This window comes from Protomyctophum bolini (assembly GCF_963924005.1).
Source record: "Protomyctophum bolini genome assembly, chromosome: 21".
Classification (NCBI taxonomy): Eukaryota; Metazoa; Chordata; class Actinopteri; order Myctophiformes; family Myctophidae; genus Protomyctophum; species Protomyctophum bolini.
Genome location: NC_137882.1, coordinates 24,058,535 through 24,079,393, shown reverse-complemented (window position 1 = coordinate 24,079,393; position 20,859 = coordinate 24,058,535). Strand labels below are relative to the sequence as shown.

General features: G+C 43.9%; 1 protein-coding gene across 5 annotated transcripts in view; it reads left to right on the top strand.

Annotated features, from left to right (window-relative positions):
* slc12a7b (solute carrier family 12 member 7b) overlaps positions 1-20,859 on the top strand; it is a 96,090-nt gene that overhangs the window by 36,888 nt on the left and 38,343 nt on the right. For 4 of the 5 annotated variants that reach the window (XM_080793913.1, XM_080793911.1, XM_080793910.1 and 1 more), the window contains exons 2-3: positions 15,999-16,093; positions 17,290-17,421. In XM_080793913.1, the coding sequence (XP_080650039.1) occupies positions 15,999-16,093; positions 17,290-17,421 (227 nt within the window). Of the gene's footprint in view, positions 1-15,998; positions 16,094-17,289; positions 17,422-19,373; positions 19,408-20,859 lie in introns of those variants that run through there. The other variant, XM_080793914.1, reaches the window with a different exon arrangement.

Genomic DNA, 20,859 nt, shown 5'->3' with positions numbered 1-20,859 from the left:
GCTGCAGAAGAATTACCACGCCATTGCTTACAATTTAGATTTGGTGAGGTTAGGGTCAGGGTTAAGGTTAGATTTAGGCAGTCTTTTTCTTGCGGAAGCCTCACAAGGCACCACAACTGCCAGTCAAAGTGACTGCTCTCACTGATTGGGCCCCCCCCCCCCCGCTGTTCATTTCAATGGAAGTTGCTCAGTGGCGTTTGAAGGACCTGGAAGAACGCTCCTCTACTTCCAAAATGCAGAAGTGCTAACAAGCGCTCCGTGTTAAACACCCAGTTGTGCAGGGTTTACTAGTGCTACATGCACGGGCAAAGAAAAAAAAAGCCTGCCCGCAGTTCCAGCTTTGTCCAGTAGGGCTCGGCGGCTTCAACGTTGGCCGGCCAGCCGCCCTCCCTGGCTGCTTTGGGAGAACCAGTGCAGAATTAGATGCACAACTCCAACGTTGTGCATCCATACCGTGGCTCTGTGATGGATTCAGTCCACATATGGGACCCTGGAGGTGAAAGATCGCTCACTGATACAGCATTCAGTCCACATATGGGACCCTGGAGGTGAAAGATCGCTCACTGATACAGCATTCAGTCCACATATGGGACCCTGGAGGTGAAAGATCGCTCACTGATACAGCATTCAGTCCACATATGGGACCCTGGAGGTGAAAGATCGCTCACTGATACAGCATTCAGTCCACATATGGGACCCTGGAGGTGAAAGATCGCTCACTGATACAGCATTCAGTCCACATATGGGACCCTGGAGGTGAAAGATCGCTCACTGATACAGCATTCAGTCCACATATGGGACCCTGGAGGTGAAAGATCGCTCACTGATACAGCATTCAGTCCACATATGGGACCCTGGAGGTGAAAGATCGCTCACTGATACAGCATTCAGTCCACATATGGGACCCTGGAGGTGAAAGATCGCTCACTGATACAGCATTCAGTCCACATATGGGACCCTGGAGGTGAAAGATCGCTCACTGATACAGCATTCAGTCCACATATGGGACCCTGGAGGTGAAAGATCGCTCACTGATACAGCATTCCCGAAGGCCCCCCGTGAAAATAATGAGCAATTTGTCGACCCTAAAATACTGACTGTATGCCCTGCGAAGGCCTGGCTGCATACAGGTGTGCAGCTAGAATGGAACACACACGAGAGGGAACGTACAGAGTGAATGAACTAGCGTTTGTTTGCTTCTTTTTTTTCTCTTTATCTTTTTATTTTGCCTCCTGTTGTTCCTGTTATTTTCATGCCTTACGCATGTACAGTACAGTATATGTAGGTATCTACAACATACAGTAGTACTGTATCTCTCCCATTGTCTCTCCCCTTACAGCTGTGTCCCTCCACTTTATAACTGCTTTCTTTGCTCCTCCCCTTTCTGTGTGTGTGTGTGTGTGTGTGTGTGTGTGTGTGTGTGTGTGTGTGTGTGTGTGTGTGTGTGTGTGTGTGTGTGTGTGTGTGTGTGTGTGTGTGTGTGTGTGTGCGTGTGCGTGTGCGTGTGCGTGCGTGCGTGCGTGCGTGTGCACGCGTACGCTGTATGAGTGTGTTTACACCCAGTACTCATCCGGGATCAGAAGCTCAGAAAGTGCAGTGTGGGAGGGGTTACAGTGTGTGTGTGTGTGCACGCCACGGGAGGGCTGAGGGTGCTTTGTGATGCGTGGCTGATGATGCTGCTGACACTGTCCTCACTGTGACACACACGCACGTACATGTACACACCCACGCACACACACCACGCACCGTCACAGAAATAGCTGATCCTCAAACACACACACACACACACTCAGTGTGGAGTGGACAGCATCCCTGCTGACTTGCATCCCTGCTGACTAGCAGTGGCGCTTCCATTTGGAGACCCTTCCTTCTTGTATTGTACTGGCCGCCCCCTCCCTGCCGACAGCTGAGGTCTCACAGGACTACTACTGCCCAGCGTCCCCCACCCCTTGGAACCCCCCCTCTCTGCCCTGCTCCCAGGCATGGAGGGCGCTCAGGGCGGCATGGTGGAGCAACTGGGGGAAACCTCGACTCTACCAAGGGGTAAGTTTGGGCTGCTCGTTAGGGCTGAAGTCAACGGTACGACCGGACCGCGTCACTTCGCCGTAAAATAAGGGATTGTCAACTGGAAGAACTGTTCACTCTCTGCAGTTCACTCCCAATCAGAGCTGGAAACCTTGCAGATTTTTTTTTCCTTTTTTTTGCTGAGTGATGCCGTTGTATGACGACGTACTGTACACATGATGAGGCTTTAGTGGAAACTGTAGGAGAACTGCCGGAAGCAGGGATTTGACATAGTCCCAATATTTATCTTTCTGACCTCAAACTATCAGAGGGATTTTTGGTATTCTACTGTAGGTTGACCTGAACGGGTTAGCCATCTGTTTAATTTGGCTTTCACTGTGGAGGAGGTGAAATTGTACTCTGCGTAAAGTGAACCCTGTCTACTGTCTAGTGTTCTGTAAGCCTGTGTGTGTCAGTGTTTATTGTGTATTCATCAAATCAAGTTTAATAGCTGCTCAACCAACCAGAACAGTTCGAATCAATTAGTTTGAATCCATTTTTTAATCAATTTGATGAATGGACTGATGAAAATACATCTTCTACTGCAACATAAATATCTATAGCTTCTAAATTTAGTTTTTTTTCCTTCTTACTGTATGTTCTGTTGGCCTAGAGAGTCCATGGTCTGATGGGAGTGATTTTTGATTGATTGACTCTACAGTGTCTACACCCCTCTCTCTCTCCCACTCTCTCTCTCTCTCTCTCTCTCTCTCTCTCTCTCTCGTATGGTGAACCGTAGGTTAACTTTCTAAGCACAAGCCAGCTTACAGAGTTGTCAGAGTGTAGAGATTAGTGGTTATAAATAGGACGGCCTGGCCATTTATTACCATAGTGAGGAGATGCTTGTCCTAGACATTAGCACACCCACACTGGACCAGGTGATTAATTAGTACCAGGTAGTGCTGGCTCAGTCACTCCGATTTCATAATTGAGTCTCAGACAGACGATAGCAATAAGTAAGAGGATGTACACTAGTATTGATGCGAGACTGGACATTGAATGGGATTTTATAGTTGCAATATTGCAATATTGTGGTGCTACAAAGCCTCGTTCGATGGCACGAAATCGAACATGATTTTAAATTAATTTTTCAGTTTATTTTTTTCATTTTTTATCAAAATAACCGATCTACAACTACGAACCCCCCCCCCCCCCCCCTCTGCCCTGCTCCCAGGCATGGTGGAAACCTCTCGACCAAAAGGTAAGTTTGGGCTACTTGTTACTCGTCACAACAATGCAGCGTTGTGAGCTTGTAGATTGGCTATTTTCAACGTTCTTTGGAAAATGTATGATGAAACAAAATACAAAAATATCATATCATCACAATATATCAACATTGAGGCATTCGGTCAAAAATATGATATTTATTTTGTCCATATTGCTCAGTCCTACCTTGTGGTGGAGACATACAGTAAGAGGAAATGTCTGGTAAGATTAATGTCAGTTAAATGGGCGCCTGTTGGGCACTGGTCTAATTTCCGGAAGTTCGGAATGAATTCCCCACCTGTGTATCAGTCCCAAAAACAATGTGTGGCTTCACTTAGTGGAAGGTCTTGCTCATGGTCAGGTGATCAAATCCATACAAGCATTTGGAGACTATGTTGATCTGCTTCATATCTGGTCGCTTCCTGACAAAGTAACCTTTTTAGCGGCCGTCCGGTCACCTAGTGTGCTATAGAACAGAGAGTCCCCCACCTGCAGAAGTTTAAAACGCATGCACGCTCGCAGTTTTCAACATCATCACATACTGTACACCTGCATTCATACATCACCAATTTCACATGGATTGTCGCATCTTATCCCTCTCTCTCCTTCCCTCCCATTAGTTGCCCCTAATTTGATCGACAAATATACTAGCATGGTAACTAACTTGGGCAAGTATTGAAAAAAAAAGAGGAGAAAAATAATTGTTACCATGGGTGGAAGGTGGCCGTCGCTATTTGATGACATTGCGTAGAGTGGCCCTAATGGGGAAAAAGAGGTGGCTAAAATGGGCCTGAATAATGCGTTTTATATTAACTGTACAATAAGTGAAGACATTGAGTGAGGGCAGGATAATCATAGACTTGATGAAGAGTCTGTGGCCGATGTGGAGGCAGGTGGAGTGCTGCCCAGACTGTGATGAGCTGACTCACACAGTGACGTTGCCTCTTTGATTCTGGTAGTGAGATTCGATTTGTTTTTAATTGGCTGCCCCTCGTAAAACAGTCATCGTATTACATAAAACTTGTTGTTATTGGGTTAGTTTCAGTGCGTGGAATGCAGCATATCTCCTTGGTTACTGTATTGTTTTATTTTTTTAAGATATTTTTGGGGGCTTTTTCTACCTTTTTATTGATAGGTTGAAACTAGTAATCTGACAGGAAATGGTGGGGAAAAACACGCGCCAAAGGCTGTTGGGATCTGGAGTCGAACCCGCGGCATGCCGCCAGGCTGGCTCAGCAGCCTAGGTGGACGGGCCTTGGTTACTGTATTGTAAACAGTGAACCAGCCACGTTGTTCAGTAGCTTCGATGCACCATACTGCCTCCCTTCACTTAGTTTGTACAGTTATCTTACTTGAACCCTAGCATCCCTATTCTGGGGGGAACATCAACATCGGCCGAAAATAGCTCATCTTCAAGCTCACGTTCTGACACGCAGTGAGCTTGTTGTAGATCAGATATTTTCAGCAAAGAGATTTGGTGTAGAGGGTAAAAAGAAAGTCCCAAGTAAAGAGCCAACTCGGGTCAAGTTTACTAAGTACATATGTTTTGATGGGTGGATTTCACAGTACATTAGGTACATATGTTTTTGGTGGATTTCACAGTACATTAGGTGAAGGCAGTGATTGATCTAACAAGCTGCTTTCAGCTGACTGATGGTGATGGCAATATTGCCGGAGGAAATTTGCTGCCAGGAAACATTTGCCTTTGTACACTGTGTTCACATGCATGTTGCATGGCCGGCCACTTGTCTACTGAATGATGTAGGTTGAACCAATGCCCCCAAATCGAATGCACTTTGACTGCTATAAAACAGTGACTTGGCAGTAATATAAATAGGTTTTCGGGATGCAGGGATGGTCTTTTACTGTCCTAAAGTCGGCCCTTCGGTGCTACTGAAAATTTCTGACGAGCCGAAATCATTTCGGCACTACAGCACCGAAACAGTGGTAAAATAGGAGTATGAATCGGCCCTTAGACAGATCTCTGTTCTATTTCTGTTGCTATTTTCTAATAGGCAAAAAACTAAATGTATACTTTGTCGATTGACCAATTTTGTTGTACGACAAAAACAACATAATTTAGTTGACTTACTTGTTACTTGGCTATGTACAGAGTATAGTTTAATCTTTTTCTCTTTGTCAGGGTAGAGGTACTTTAGGTTTGATTCTTGTGAGATTGAAATATCAGGATAATAGAATGTGTTTTGGTTGGACGTTCATTTGGTTTTCTAGTTGAATTTGGAACTGTTCCTCCGGGTTCAGTCTCTCCAGACTTTAGTAGTTTGGTGACTAGTAGGGATGGTGACGAGTAGGGATGTCCTGATACACTTTTATAGTTTCCGATCTGATCCCGATAGCACAATTTCTGTGTTTGCCGATACCGATACCAGAGAATAATATTTAAAAATTAAAAAAATATCTTATTTTGGAAGTCCACCGACCGGGAATAATGTTTATAGCTATCTAACTATATATCTTGTGTTGTGTTTATAGCAGACTCCTCACTCAAATGTGCACTTGCAGTTTGGGCAACACCAAAGCAAACTCCACATGCCCCAACATTTTATTTACCTGCTATAGTGTCAACCCCTTACCCCTGTGTCAGATCGCTGGTTAGACTGGCATATTTGCAGATACCGATATGACCAAATAGGGGCCGATCCGACTACTGTATCGGTATCGGGACAGTCTTAAGTCTAAGATCAGACGTTCAGGTGAGTGTAGTGTACACGGGACAACCGTTGCATTGTTTTAACTTTTCAAGTACCTGTAGTAGGGAGTGAGCGCTCTTCCCTTGTAAAACCAATGAGGCTAAGCTCTAATAATAGCTCCGTGTGTGGGTTGACATGTACAGTATTATCTGTTGCGACATTAGCCAACTTCAGACGTTCTGAGATGGGGCAGTTTACAGCCTCACCCCAGGAAAAAAACCCTGCATTTACACTGGCAGCCAAATCCATCCTGAATCAGATTTCTGTATAATAATGAATGAAAGCAATGCCCCTGTAGCACGCCACTGCCTTTATTCCACCATGTTTAAGTCTCTCAATGTTTCCAACAGAAGACATCTGCACCGCATCAGACGTCTTCTCTTTGTGTGTACACCTACTGTGTGCATCTTTATGAACCTTCCACAGAAGTCGAGCAGTTGCTATAGTTGCATTTAAGTGGAGCCTGAGGTTTGCGCTGAAGCAGTGAGGCGAGTCGTATTCCTGCTGACGTAACGTAAGAGTCTTTTAGCCTTATCACTTCTCCCTGTTTGTTCTACTCAGACTCCCACCTGGGACCAGGTGTGAATGTTGACATAATTTGGTCCTCGTGACTGTGCATTTATTTGCTCCCTCAGCATTTCTCAACGGACGAGAACATCTGCTGTGCATTTTGCACTGAGCAATGGTTGAAGAAGACACCAATTGAGGGAGTTTTTAAGTTGGCTTTTTAATAAGAAAAAGGTTTAACAAAAGGTGACCGGATAGTTTGAGCTCAGAGTCCCGGCGTGCCTCCATGGATCTCGGATGTAATATATGGCCAGCCTGCAACGCCAGAGATGAGATGAGATTTAACTTGTCAATGTACAGTACAGTACAGTACAGTACAGAACAGCGGGGGGGGGGGGGGGGAATCGCATCTCACCAAAGTGCAAACATGTACAGTAGTAAATACAGATATGAGCAGTATAGTCACCCATGACATCTGATCTATGACATCTCTTTGATCATGTGTGACTAATTAGGGCAATTAGGTGGGGGGGGGGGTTGTGCTTGGAGTGCAAGACATTTAATGAAAGTGCTGATCAGTCAGAGTTTTGGGATATTGGCTCCAGACAAACGGACTGTAACAAAATCAGACACACACACACACAGATGGACAGACCCCTATTTGGCTATTGCTAAATGTGACGTGTGGATCACAGTACCAGCCAGGCACCATGAAGAGTTCATCCATAGTACCAGCCAGGCACCATGAAGAGTTCATCCATTCCTGCCTGCAGTGTGCCTTGGCATACCGTTTGGAAACCACTGTTCTAGTGGATGCTATCGTTGCGTCCTCAGTTACACTTTATGAACCTTGAAAAAAGGTCAGGCGTTATGCCTCTAGGGAGTAATGTGCACGTTTACTGTAGGCTAACATCTGTCTTATCCCTGAATTGGGACTGTGTCTCCCGGGACTGTTCCATATTGTGTTGTGTCAAACATTATAGACACACATGCACGACTGCTTTTGAAGTGTAATACTTCACACGGGGGTGTGATTTATTTGTATATAGACACTCGACTCGACGAAGCATGCATGCACCACGGTGGATTCGATCCCACAACCTCTGTGGTGGTGAGCAGGCACTATATACCAATGCGCCATCCAGGCTCCTTAGAGTTTGATGTTTGAAATCTGGAAATATCTGTCGCTGTGTCCCTTTGTGTCAAGAGTAGGGGAATTGGGTGTGTTTTCTGGTCCCAGAGGGGAAATCGCTATAACAGCAATTGTACATGTTTTTACAGCTTCACCCAGCAGCTGGCTGCTCAGGTGGCTATTTATGAGCACACAGGGGGAGGGAGCTGTCAGGGCTTACCCTGTACGTGTGGTACGGTTGCATGCATGGCAATTCACATGTCGAGTTGCATTATGTAAAATAGGATATGTCAATAATCCTATACTGTATGGAAAGTTTGCTCCTGCATGTATAGCATTCTGTATCTGACAGCGATTTGGCACAGCCAGGCACCTCGTACACACACAAAGGGTTAAATAAACGAACTCTCAGAGTTATTAACACTAAATCAACACTTCAGATTAGTCTAGGAAAGTTCAACTGAAGTTCACTGAATTTCTATTGGACACATTTAACCATATTTAGTTGTGTGTCTTAAAGGAGAACGTGAACATATTGGTTCATAAGAAGTGCATTTGTGTCGTTCACTTTTATTTAGTTCAGAATGTGCAAACACAACTACTACTAGGTCTCATCATCTGAAACAAACACAACTACTACTAGTTCTCATCATCTGAAACAAACACAACTACTACTAGGTCTCATCATCTGAAACAAACACAACTACTACTAGGTCTCATCATCTGAAACAAACACAACTACTACTAGGTCTCATCATCTGAAACAAACACAACTACTACTAGGTCTCATCATCTGAAACAAACACAACTACTACTAGGTCTCATCATCTGAAACAAACACAACTACTACTAGGTCTCATCATCTGAAACAAACACAACTACTACTAGGTCTCATCATCTGAAACAAACACAACTACTACTAGGTCTCATCATCTGAAACAAACACAACTACTACTAGGTCTCATCATCTGAAACAAACACAACTACTACTAGGTCTCATCATCTGCAGTCACGCACTGCACGTGCAGTATATATATATAGTGCTGCACAATGAATCGAAAAAAGATCGAGGTCTACATTCAGACACCTATGCATTCTCATTTTGTGAAGAATCGTGCAGCACTAGTTGGCTGTCCAATTATTATTTGGACATTATTATTTTAGTTACTCTTTTATTATTAATTATTGTGGAGGAAAATCGAGATTCATTTTGAGCAAGAATCGTGCAGCACTAGTACAGTATAATCTTAGTTCTTTGTTGCACACTATTACACTAAACAGTATTAACAGTATTTTATGACAATTTGTTTGTTTTTGAGTGGTGCAACCACTCCTATAGACGGCTATCTCTGTCCCTGCCTGCCTGGCTGTGTCCAAGCATGAAATAGAAAGAAATATTTCCTGGGGGTCTGGATGTTCCGGGGATCCACAGGGACCCCCACGTCATGGTGGTAACGGACGGGACCGGCACCCTGTCCGTGTTCCTGTGGGTCTGGAGCTTCCGCGGACCCACCGGGGACCCCCACACGGAGTTGCACCATTCACTTCACACGGGTGTGATTTTGAACTCCCATTAACGGGTCACTTTTTTGCAACACCTAGCACATGGATATGTGTTGTCTGATCCATCCTTCTCGCCAAACACACACACACACACACACACACACACACACACACACACACACACACACACACGGCAGAGAGAGTGAGAGTCAAAAAGCAGCAACTGGCCTGAATTAGAAGCAGGACTCCCAGCTTTAGCCCGCCGCCGCCATGGGTCTAAAAGAGGATTTAACCACGTTGGATTTATCCAGAGTCATTTAAGATAATGATCAGCGTACAGTAGTCGTTTCCCCGCCTAGCTAATGCATGTGGGCCAAAGTGAGAAAACCGTCTGAGAATAATCATCATCATCAATCATACAGAAACATATGGCCCATGTCGACATGCGGCGTTCTGCATATAAGCTGCACCACTCTGCACTGTACTTTAAAGAGCTGCGACCCATACAAGGGCATAGTGACTTTCCCCTGTGATTACCACAGGGCTTAAGCAAGCCGGGCTTCAAGCAAGCCTCTTACTCCCTCTCTGCAGCTGGATCAAGCAGTGAAAGTTACCCATGAAATCCTCCCGAACAGGCCAGAGATCACACTCTGTTGCTCCACTGATAAATGAATGGGGATGAATGAAATGGGTTCACTCACTTCACTTACACGTCGTTATCACGAGGCGGCGGTTTCTCAGGGGGTAGAGAGGCCAGATGTTTGATCTGGAGTTGGTGTCGAAGCTCCCGATGTGCAGGTTGGTTCCTCGCATGGTTTCCTCCCTCCCGCCATCGGTGTATGAATGTGTGTGTGTGAATGGGTGAATATGATGCACAATCTATGTAAAGCGCTTTTGATAAATGCACCATTTTAACATTAGACCCACGCTGGGCAAGACCTACGCTGTATAGTGCGGAAGTGGCGGGATTTTGGCGGAAGCAACGCTCAAGGAAATGACGTTGACGCTTTACAAATCTGTTTACATTCTCCGTGTATGAAACAACTAAACAAGTGTTGTGATTGGTCGGAAAATACATGTTTGATTGATTGAAGTATTTTTTAACAGTTTGCAGAATTACAGTACATTTCTAGCACAACTCGATACAAAAAACTGTTAACTGTGAAAGCATCACAATTGTTTACAATAGGGTTCACCATTTACAATTCATCAAAACCTTTAGAGAAGTACAAATATACACTTCTATATAATCAAAAACAGGAAATCATCATTGAAGGAGGTAAAATGGGGGAAAGAAAATCATATTTTACGGGGGCCAATTTCTAATTGCAGTTGTCCGTAGGTGCCCTTTGAGAGCGGTTTTGAAGGAGTCAAGGGATTAACATGTCTTAATGACTGTTGGTAGGGCGCTCCACATTTTGGTGGGATAGGAGCAAAATCTATTTAGTCCCTTGTTTGTGCCGAATCTGGGTTGCACATGGTTTGTTGAACTCTCTCTGGTGTTATGGGTGTGGACTTCGTTGATATTAAGGAAGTATCTAGACTATCTAGGTACGTGGGTATCTTGGTGGTGTAGCGAATCTTGTGTACCAGACCCATTGCAAGATGCTGTACTCTGTCGTCAACCCTAAGCCATTCCAGCCTGTCAAAATGGGCAGGGGTGAGGTGGGTTCGGGGAGTGAGGCCAAGTAGTAGCCTGACCAGTTTGTTTTGGGAAGTCTGGAGCCTTGTTTTAACCCATTTTGGGCGGGAACCCCTTTTGGTGTTAGCATTACGTTATGCTTTAGCTATTGAAAAATAGCAGATCTACAAGCTCATAGCACGCCACCGAGTGGCGCGCTACGAGCTTGTAGGTCTGCTATTTTTGAAAAATCGAAGAACGACTGACATAGAAACATAGCTTTTTCAGAAAACTGTCAGGATGTGTAGAAGACATTTTTAGAATGGGTTAAGGGCCTTTGACATCTTATGCACACTCTGCCTTAGGTTGTGACCATGCAGGCTTTTCTCTTGGCAGATGAGGCTGGGACCGGCGCTACATTAGACTGTAGTGATGGTATCCTAAAAGAAGAAAATGTAAGAATAGTGAGCTTGAGTCATTGGATCAGAATCCGATCCCCAGGAAAGTGAGGCAGCAACTCATTAGTTTCTTCTTGCTGAGTGACCAACTGGGGTGGTCCTTCTCTCCCATAAAAAGTTTTTTTGTTCAGTCAAACAAGGGGTTTCTGTTCCTTTGCTCAGTCAGCAGATGCCTGGAGAGGTCAGGACTGACTGTCTGGCTCAGACACTTTAGGCAAGCTGAGGATTGAACCAGCAACCTTAACATTTATAGACTATATCTCCACCCACTCAGCTGTGGCTGCACAACACACACACACACACGCACACACACACACACACACACACACACACACACACACACACACACACACACACAGTCACACTTTATTTTATTTTATTTAACCTTTATTTAACCAGTAAAAACCACATTGAGACTGAAGTCTCTTTTACAAGTGTGAACTGGCCAGGACAATAGGCAAAATAAGTGACACAACTCTGCCAGTAACAAAAAATACACAACAAAAAACAGGACAGACATACAATGCTCATAAATACAGTACCCACTACCGAAGAGGCTTAAACACACACACACACACACACACACACACACACACACACACACACACACACACACACACACACACACACACACACACACACACACACACAGTCACACAATTGAACCAACGGTGGGGTAATTGTGTTTACCTTGACTGAGAGACCGGGCTGGTAGGCAGCGCGTGGATCTGACAGCACCACTTTGCTCTGGGCTCTCCTGCTGCCCATTCAAAACATTTGCTTAGCGCGAGGCTGTGCAGAATGCCGGACCCGTGCAAAGGCCTCACCGCGGTTCTCAGTCGGGCTCTAGAATGTTCCCTCCAAAGAGCGCGAGGATGCGGCGAGCCGTGTGGCGCGGCAGTGTGAGAGTTGTTGTGGCCTGTCGAGAACATGCAGAGGGTCGTCTGACGTTCCATTGTGGGTATGGGGGTCAGGGGATAATTTGTTTATCTTCTTGTATGTCCTTTTAAGACCCCCTAAAAGAATATTTGAACAGGCGAACCCCCCCCTCATTCTGATATGACAAGCATGTGGAATTGTAGGAGTTGAGGCATTTCGTTTAGATCTTACTCTGTTCCCCCTGGGGTTTCCGACCCACAGGTTGAGAACCACTGCTTAGTAGGGAGAGCTTAGAGAAGTATAAAAGAGGTCAAGACGGGTCTTTTGGGTAGTGATTCATTGCCTTTTGACTGATGGGGTAGAAGATGAATGTGTTCTGTTAAAATCCTTAACCCTATTGGCCATATTGATTCCTGAAGGACATAATATAAGGATTTTGAACCAATCTTCATATCACAATAATATACCCTAATATACCTAATAATATACCCTTTTTATCCCCAATTTAGTCATTATGTCAATAGAGGGTATGCGCATGCTTAAAGTGAATGGCACATCGAGTGGCAAAGCAACATGCAAATGTGAGTTTAACATTGTTTAAAGTTGTTTAATGCAATCAACTCTTCTGTTTGGATGCATGGGTTGTCAAGGCCAGAAAGTAGTATTTATTTTGCCACTCAGTAGGCATTCCTGCATAACTTCCGGGGTTTGATGATGATGTCACGCGCATATGCACTCTATTGATTCCACCCCAACACAACATGTTGTGTGTTGTCGCTTTCACTGCTGTCCTCACCAGGAAGAGTCCTCCCGGCTCCCTGCTGACAGGTGCTGCCCCAGCCCATGTAGGAATACGTGCAATAACAGTTATAGTACTGACACCTCCCCTCCCGGGCTTCCCTCCCCTGAACACGGGCCAATTACAGTATGTTTGTTGAGGGGCGCTAGCCCCTCCTATATACAGCTTCAATGTTTGTTTTTAGTTAAACATAAAAAACGCTACATTAAATGCTATTAACAATAAAGAGAGTCTGTAACATAGCAACATGAGTTAGACTTTAATATATTATACTTCACACGGGTGTGATTTATTTGTATATAGACACTCGACTCGACGAAGCTGGATGCACCACGGTGGATTCGATCCCACAACCTCTGCGGTGGTGAGCAAGGCACTATACCAATGCGCCATCCGGGCTCCTTAGAGTTTGATGTCTTCTGTCACTGTCCCTTTGTGTCAAGAGGACAGAACTTCCAGGGGGTACGTGTTTTCTGGTCCCAGAGGGAGGGGAAATTGTTGTTTACAGCTTCACCCAGCTGCTGGCTGCTCAGGTGGCTATTTATGAGCACACAGGGGGAGGGAGCTGTCACGGCTTACCCGTACGTGTCTTGCTCAGGGACACACATGTAGTTGCGTGAGGCAAGCAGATGGTCCAACCGGTTACACCTTCCCACTCATCTATGGCTGAGTGGGTAAAATATCTGCTCTGTCAAATAAACATGGATTGTGGTGTCATAGATAGCCTGATTCTTATGTCCTTATGGGAGCCTGCCATGTTAAAAAAAACACTTATGACACTTGTTATACATTCAAGTTATACATGCATGATTATATGGTAAATTAGTAAACTAATATTGAATTGACCACAAATACTTTATTCAGAAGATAAACCATGTTGTCCCGTGAAATCGCTGTATTATCTGCTGCCAGTGGGAACAACTGGATGCATTTGCTTGAATTAACTTTAAATTGTTGTGGTTGCATTGACATTAATGCCTCTTATTGTGGTCATGCTAGTAGCGTATAGTATCGGTTCGTTAGCCAGGCGGGAGAAGCCAGGACATTAGAGACTAGAATAGCTACGTGGGAATAATCTTCTCTTGGCAGGACTCAGGAGTTGCTGACTGTGCCCCTTTATCTTTACTGACATTCACTGCAAAAAAGTTTATATTAAGTTTGTACTAGTGAGTGAGTGAATGAATGAATGACGAGTGAAGGCCTTTGATGCTCTTCCAATCCTGTAACAAATGTGCTGTCCTTCAGATAGCTCATCAATAACTCATAGTTGCTAACTTTAGAAAGGCTGTTCAGCATCAAAGAGCCAGCTGAACACAACACCTCGTAATTGTCTAAATGTCACATGACATTTGCAAGGCTGAGTTTACGTCATGCCTGATATTGTCTTGCAAACAAGCACATTGTTCTGTTGTGTCTAAGCAGTGGTTCTCAAACATGTTCATGCCAGGGTCCGCATAATTGAGATGTATTTGGCCGCTAGACACCCATTTGAAAATGTTTTGTGCTAGAAACCCCCCATAACCCCCTATTGAGGGCGGCTGTGGCTCAGGAGGTAGAGCAGGTCGTCCAATGATCCCTGGGTCGGCGGTTCGAATCCCGGCTCCTCCTGTCCACATGTCGAAGTGTCCTTGGGCAAGACACTGAACCCTACATTGCCTCCAATGAGTTGGTCGGTGTGAGCTTGCCACCATTGGTGTGTAAATGTGGGAAGTGAGGACGCTGGCGTCGACTGTTCGCCGCTTCACCTCCCAATGTATGAATGAATGAACCATTGTAAAGCGCTTTGAGCACTTGGAAAGGCGCCATAATAAGAGACTAGACAAAAAAATATAATGGGGTTTGCGTGTGTAAACTGTAAACACATTTTGCAGGGAACACCTGTAACCTCCCAAGGACACCAGGGGTCCCCAGACCACACTTGGGGAACCCTGTTCTAGAATGTGTTGCAAGTGTTTTACAGCAAGGTTAGCATTTTGGCTAATACAGTATGTCATTACATTCAGTTCTGTATTGACCACATGATTAGCGCCACCTGTGCCGGCTATGTGTCTGTCTGCCTGCGTGTGGCTAATCTCGCAAACCGCTGGAGCAGTCGGGGCCAAACTGTGATCTTGCATGCCGCCATTAGATGAAGGCCATTAGATGAAGGCCATTAGATGAAGGCCATTAGATGGGTGTTTTTCCAATCCATCAACATCATTATCCCCGCCCACCCAGTGCAACACATCATCCCTGCTAATGTCACATTCTGCCTAATACCAGGTACTTTGTCCTTATGGCAAAGGAGGATGGATAGCATTAGATACTGCAGTGCAAAAGTGATGCAGACAAGGCAGACAACCACTTTCTAGTGTTGGAATAATCTTACTCTTCTGAAAGGCTTGCCTTTATACAACCGGAAGATATCTCCAGGGGTTACCTATTGTTAATTTTACATCGGGCAAATATTTGCTGTAATAAATTTCTATTCTCACCTGAATGCTTTGCTTTCTGTTCATAATTTGAATGAGGTCTAGGCTTGCTAAAAGCTTTATCTGATTGATAGACGTTTTAGAGTACATCATGCTTTAGAATTTGCTTGATCAAGCTCAAAATACAGTAGTGAGATGCACAGGTTCAGCAATAGTGAAACCACACACACACACACACACACACACACACACACACACACACAGCACACAATATTGTTTCACAAACTGGTGCCACAACTTTTCAAGAGAGCCATCAAGGTCTTAGAAAAGAAAACAAATAACCCTAACCCAATATCTATACTTATAGACAAGTCACTGCTTTGTCTATAAGTGTCTACATGGACTGTAGTGATTCTGTCTACAGGAAGGGAGACACTGGATGTGGCACTAGGTCACACACCAAAGGGGACTGTGACGTCCATATTTCTTTGTGGCACTACAGATGGAAATTCTTCATATTTTTTATGTATTGGTTGAAATGTTCATGTATGTGCATGCATGGTCCTGTAAATAAACAGTAGTTAGCCTAATTGTGCTACTAATACGCTAATTAAACCATTTGAATATTGTTTTGTGTTTTATTTTAACTGGTTAAGCTCCTACTCTACTTTCCACTAAAGAAAATCATCCCCTTTCTGTTTCTCCAGGCGATGGCAAAACGAAGGAAAGCAGCCCTTTTATCAACAACACGGATAATGACATGGCACTGCACTACGATGGCAAGAACATGGCCCTCTTCGAGGTAACACTCTTTAGCCATTTACGTGTACTACAGCCGACTCAGTGCTTTTCTTTGATCTGGAAGCGTGTCAGAACATGGCATTTGTTTTGACAAGATGACAAGATGAGGCCATTAAAGATAAGCCTCATATCTTACCACAGCAACACCTCGGGGCAGTGCATTTGTCAGAATATCAATATCTCATCTTCTCAAGCTTTCAAGCATCTCTGAGGCATTATTTTTAGTGTGATGACTGATCACCAGCTATGATAGACCAGGCGTGTTTCCATCATGTCTTTGACCTTGCCTTGAAGTAATACATTAATTACTTCAGTCAGTCACATTAGGTAGGTGAAAAACACAATGAGCTGTTAATTATTTCCCCCCAGGTACAATCTTATACAGTCATCTCTTATACAGAATTTATTTTGAAGATGGCATAGCACTTCACTCACATTTTGCAAAATATTTATACAAAAGCATGTATAAAATAATGTATATATTTAAACAACTTGTGTGTGTGTGGGGGTTTAAGATATTCTTAGGGCTACAGTAAGCTGACAGGATATTGGGGGGGGGGGGGGGGAGTGACATACAGCAAAGGTTGTCGGGATCTGGAGTCGAACCCCGGCGACACACTGTCAGGCTGGATTAGTAGCCAAGATGCCCGGACCGCTAGGCCGACCCGGGCCCTGGGTGTCCCATCTTTATTGTGGTGCAGTGGCGATAGCTCTCAAGTGACGGCACTTTTTGTGGCCAGTCTTTTTATAACCGAGTATTGATTTGATCAAAGAAGAATATATGCCCGACAGTTTGTTAAAGTACATTCAAATTAACCATCTCCCCGTACTTGTCCGTGCCATTTGGCTGCCCTTGTCCCTCCGTGGTCACTGGCGTTCAGCATAGCATCCAAGAATAAAGTCACTTCTTCGGGCACTGTGGTTCTATTTGTGCCAGTCGGAACAAATTTGATCCAGCCGTGCTATTCTAACATCCTTTGATTCATGAATATCCAGTGAATTAAGATTTTTGTGGAATCCAATGTTGGAAGTGGAGTTTGTTTTTCATTCCCTCCATTGGCAAAATGTAAAGTTGGCGGCCGAGCATAAGGATAATTATATCCTTTCTTAAAAAATAATACTTTATTAAATATAAGTGGTGACCCTTTCTGAACTGTTTTGGACACTGCTAAAAGGTATTTATTTCCAACTTCACAGGAGGAGATGGACAGCAACCCTATGGTCTCATCTCTCCTCAATAAACTGGCCAACTACACCAATCTAACCCAGGGGGCTCAGGAACATGAAGAGGCGGACGACGATGAGGGACACAAAAAGAAAACCGTCAAGGTACAATTATTGTTGTTTTATACAATGAACATACTGTATACAAGTTTTCTCTTCTGTTCTGTACCTTTTAAATTTAGGGTAAGTGATATTCTTTGGTTAAAATAACATGTGTTGTTGAAATGGTAAAGCTGTACACTGAGTATATTGGATAGTAATCATGCTATAGATTGATTGATGAATTTATTAACAGATTGGAGAATTACAGTACATTTCAAGCACAAATCAACTAATCACAATAACTGTGGACGACACCATACACTATTACACTTGTTTACAATAGGGCCCAGTGCACACCATGTACAATTCATCATAAGTGTAGACTTAGGAGGACACGAAATACAGTTTCCGGTTGGTTGCCAAATTCATCCAATCGGGAGAACGTATCATTCTACATTGCTACAGTTCATACTGTTCCAGTTCCAACTTACAATTTCACTTGTTTACACTCTATTTTGTATGAGTTCTCTCTCCTGATTGAATGGAATCTTGACAACACTCTAGCAATGATTACTATCGGAATATAGAGCTATTTAACTTATTAACTAAAGAAAATACACTTGCTGCCCCTTTGATTCTGTCAAGTGTTTGTTCTCTGCATTTCCCTGTTATTCTGTCTGGGACCTCAGCTCTTCTCTCCAAGTTGTCGGTCCAATTAATGCCTTTTTTTGGTGTAGATATTTAGGAAACCAGCTAAATTCAGTACATTTACCTTTTACCCATGGGACCGTTCTTTTCTTATAATTTTTATCCCACGATTTTTGTAACCCATTTTTCACCCCTGTGTCAATTATCTAATGTGATCCTGGGCTCTACACACCCTCCGCCAACCTAGTCCCCATATATGGGGGACATGGGGAGAGCAACGGACTTGAACTCATGCTTCCTTCATGCCCGAGTGTCCAAGTTGCCCATTTACACCTGACAGGGGGGATTTTCCCTGGTTGGAAGGAACACGTTATTCCAACCAGTTCCTTTCCCCTCCATCAGGCTCATGGGACCTTTCAACCCGCTGAACTTACTTTACATAACAGGATCACTGACCATGGAAACTCTGTTTGTTTTATGATATCAATCTTTTTGAGGGTATGCAAATAGGATCGATTTGAGTTCCCCATTCTTTCAACCACTGCGTCCTTCACTGCGGCTCATACACTTTTCATGCTTGTGGGACACCACCGCCACCCTTTGTGCTTGTGGGATAATGTGACGAATAGTTCAAGGATCATCAGACCACGGCAACCACTAGAATAATAAAATCACACATTCTGTGGATGTGTTCCTGACCGGTTGTCACCCAGTTCGGTAGGAGTCTGTGTATAAACCACAGTCATCTATCTAGCCACTAAAGCTCTGGAATTGTTACAGTACTTCAGTTAAATAACCCTTTCATTACATTAACTCCAACAAGCAACTTCTTTGTGAGCAGAATTAAACTACTGAATCAACTAGTCTAGTCCATTTGGCAGAACCAAGATCAAAAGGCCCCTTGACCTTTCTCTTGGAACAAGAGAATCGTTCATAGAAGCATCCTAGATGTTGAGTACATTCATCTATAATGTTATTAAAGATCGTAAAGACCGGTTGATCCTTTTGATTGAATCGGGTCGGCACCGGGAGTGCCTGTTGCTGCAATTACTGTAACACAAGAATTCAGTCTAACGGATCAACACAAGCATGTTGTACTGTTGTGCGCTTGTCTGTCCCTCTCATAAAGTTGGAAGAAAAATTAAAAAATGCCCACAGTACTGCCAAGCAACATACAGATGCCAATGTATTCTGTATAACCACACAACCCTGGTTCGAGGCCAGTCACTTTCCCTGTCCTGTTCCTCGCTCAAAGACACGCCACCGGGACCTCCCCATTGGCTTTTGGAGAAACGTCTTTGTCCAAAAAACTAAAACGGGACTAAACGGACAACACTGTCGTCTGCTCTTTGGGCTGTGGAACCAGTCCTGTGCGTTTTGCATTGGGAGATGGCGAATAAGGTAGCTATTTATCAATCTTAAAAGACAGTTGTTGTGGAATCTAAGCAGCCGATTATTTTCTATTCTGATGCTCCGTGTCATTTTTCATAAACATTGACTCCTTTTTTGCCTTTCTTTTTGGATTGCTGTTGTGGGACTGCAGTTTAATAGAAGGAATGTATGTTTTGGCACAGCGGGCTCTGGTTTAATGTTGTAGGAGAACGTATAGATTGGTACTGTACATTGCGCCTTTTGATTATGGAATTGTTAATTTTGGATATGATTTACAATCTTTTGGTTCTCAGTGCTCCCCTATTGGTTTCGCATCCTCTATGATTCTCAACAGTATAGTTGAAAGTAAGTACATTATGCTCAAGCATGGTACAATATTGTGGTATTTTAGCTATTATACTTCTACTCCACTACATCTCAGATGCAAATATTATACATTTTTTTACTCCACTACAATTATTTGACAGCTTTACTAGTTACTTTGCCGTTTTGGATTAATAAAAACATGCATTAATGCAATGCATTATGTACATATTATTATTATGTTAACAGGATCGGTGCCTGACATTTACGACCGTCTTTTAGGCTAGACTGCCTAAGTATAGTTACCTTTGAACAGCCACTGCAACGACAGCTGAGTTGCTTGTCATGAAAATCCACTTTAAAGGTGTAGGGAAACGGAAATGGTGGGCATTTTATTTTTGAGTGGTGCGACCACTCCAAGGATCAGCAATGTCTATGACGTTGGTTAATGAGCACCAGTATGTACCAGTAGGGGAGCCAGAAACAGAGAGAGAGAGAGAGACAGTGCTGCACTGTTGAGATAGAGAGAGAGAGAGAGAGAGAGAGGAGGGGGGGAGGGGGGAGAGAGAGGGGAGTTGCACCACTCGGTTCACACGGGTGTGATTTTTAAGTTTCAGACGGTTTCAGCTTGAAACACCGCTCTGAAGTTTCTGAACAGTTTCCGGCAGTGTAATTCTCCGTGGGGTTCCTCTTCCTCTATGCCATGCCCCGCCATGCACCACACGGCACACACGTTGGTAGTGGCCTTTTTTTCCCCACATGTACGGCATTTTGCGTCATTGGCAGGACATTCCTGTTTAGGATGATAATTTCCTCCACATTTATAGCACTGTGAGCTTTTTGGATTTCTTTTTTGAAAGCTGTGTGGCTTGAAGTCATTGTTTTTCATGTTTCTGAAATGTGACTTAACTCTTTGCTGTCTGCCTCGCCATATTAATGGCTTTTTCCCCAGATCAAGACTGCTCTCCATTTGCATGCGTTCAGACAGGATTGTAGTAGGGCTGGCTGATATACGTCTGTCTCCAATTAGCTCGTCATGCAAAGCTCCATAATTGCAGTGTTCTGCTATAGTGCATATAAGGTAGCAGTAGTAGTAGTAGTAGTAGTAAAAGTATCCACAGCTTCATTAGCCTCTTGTCAGCGCATGTTAAAGTGCCC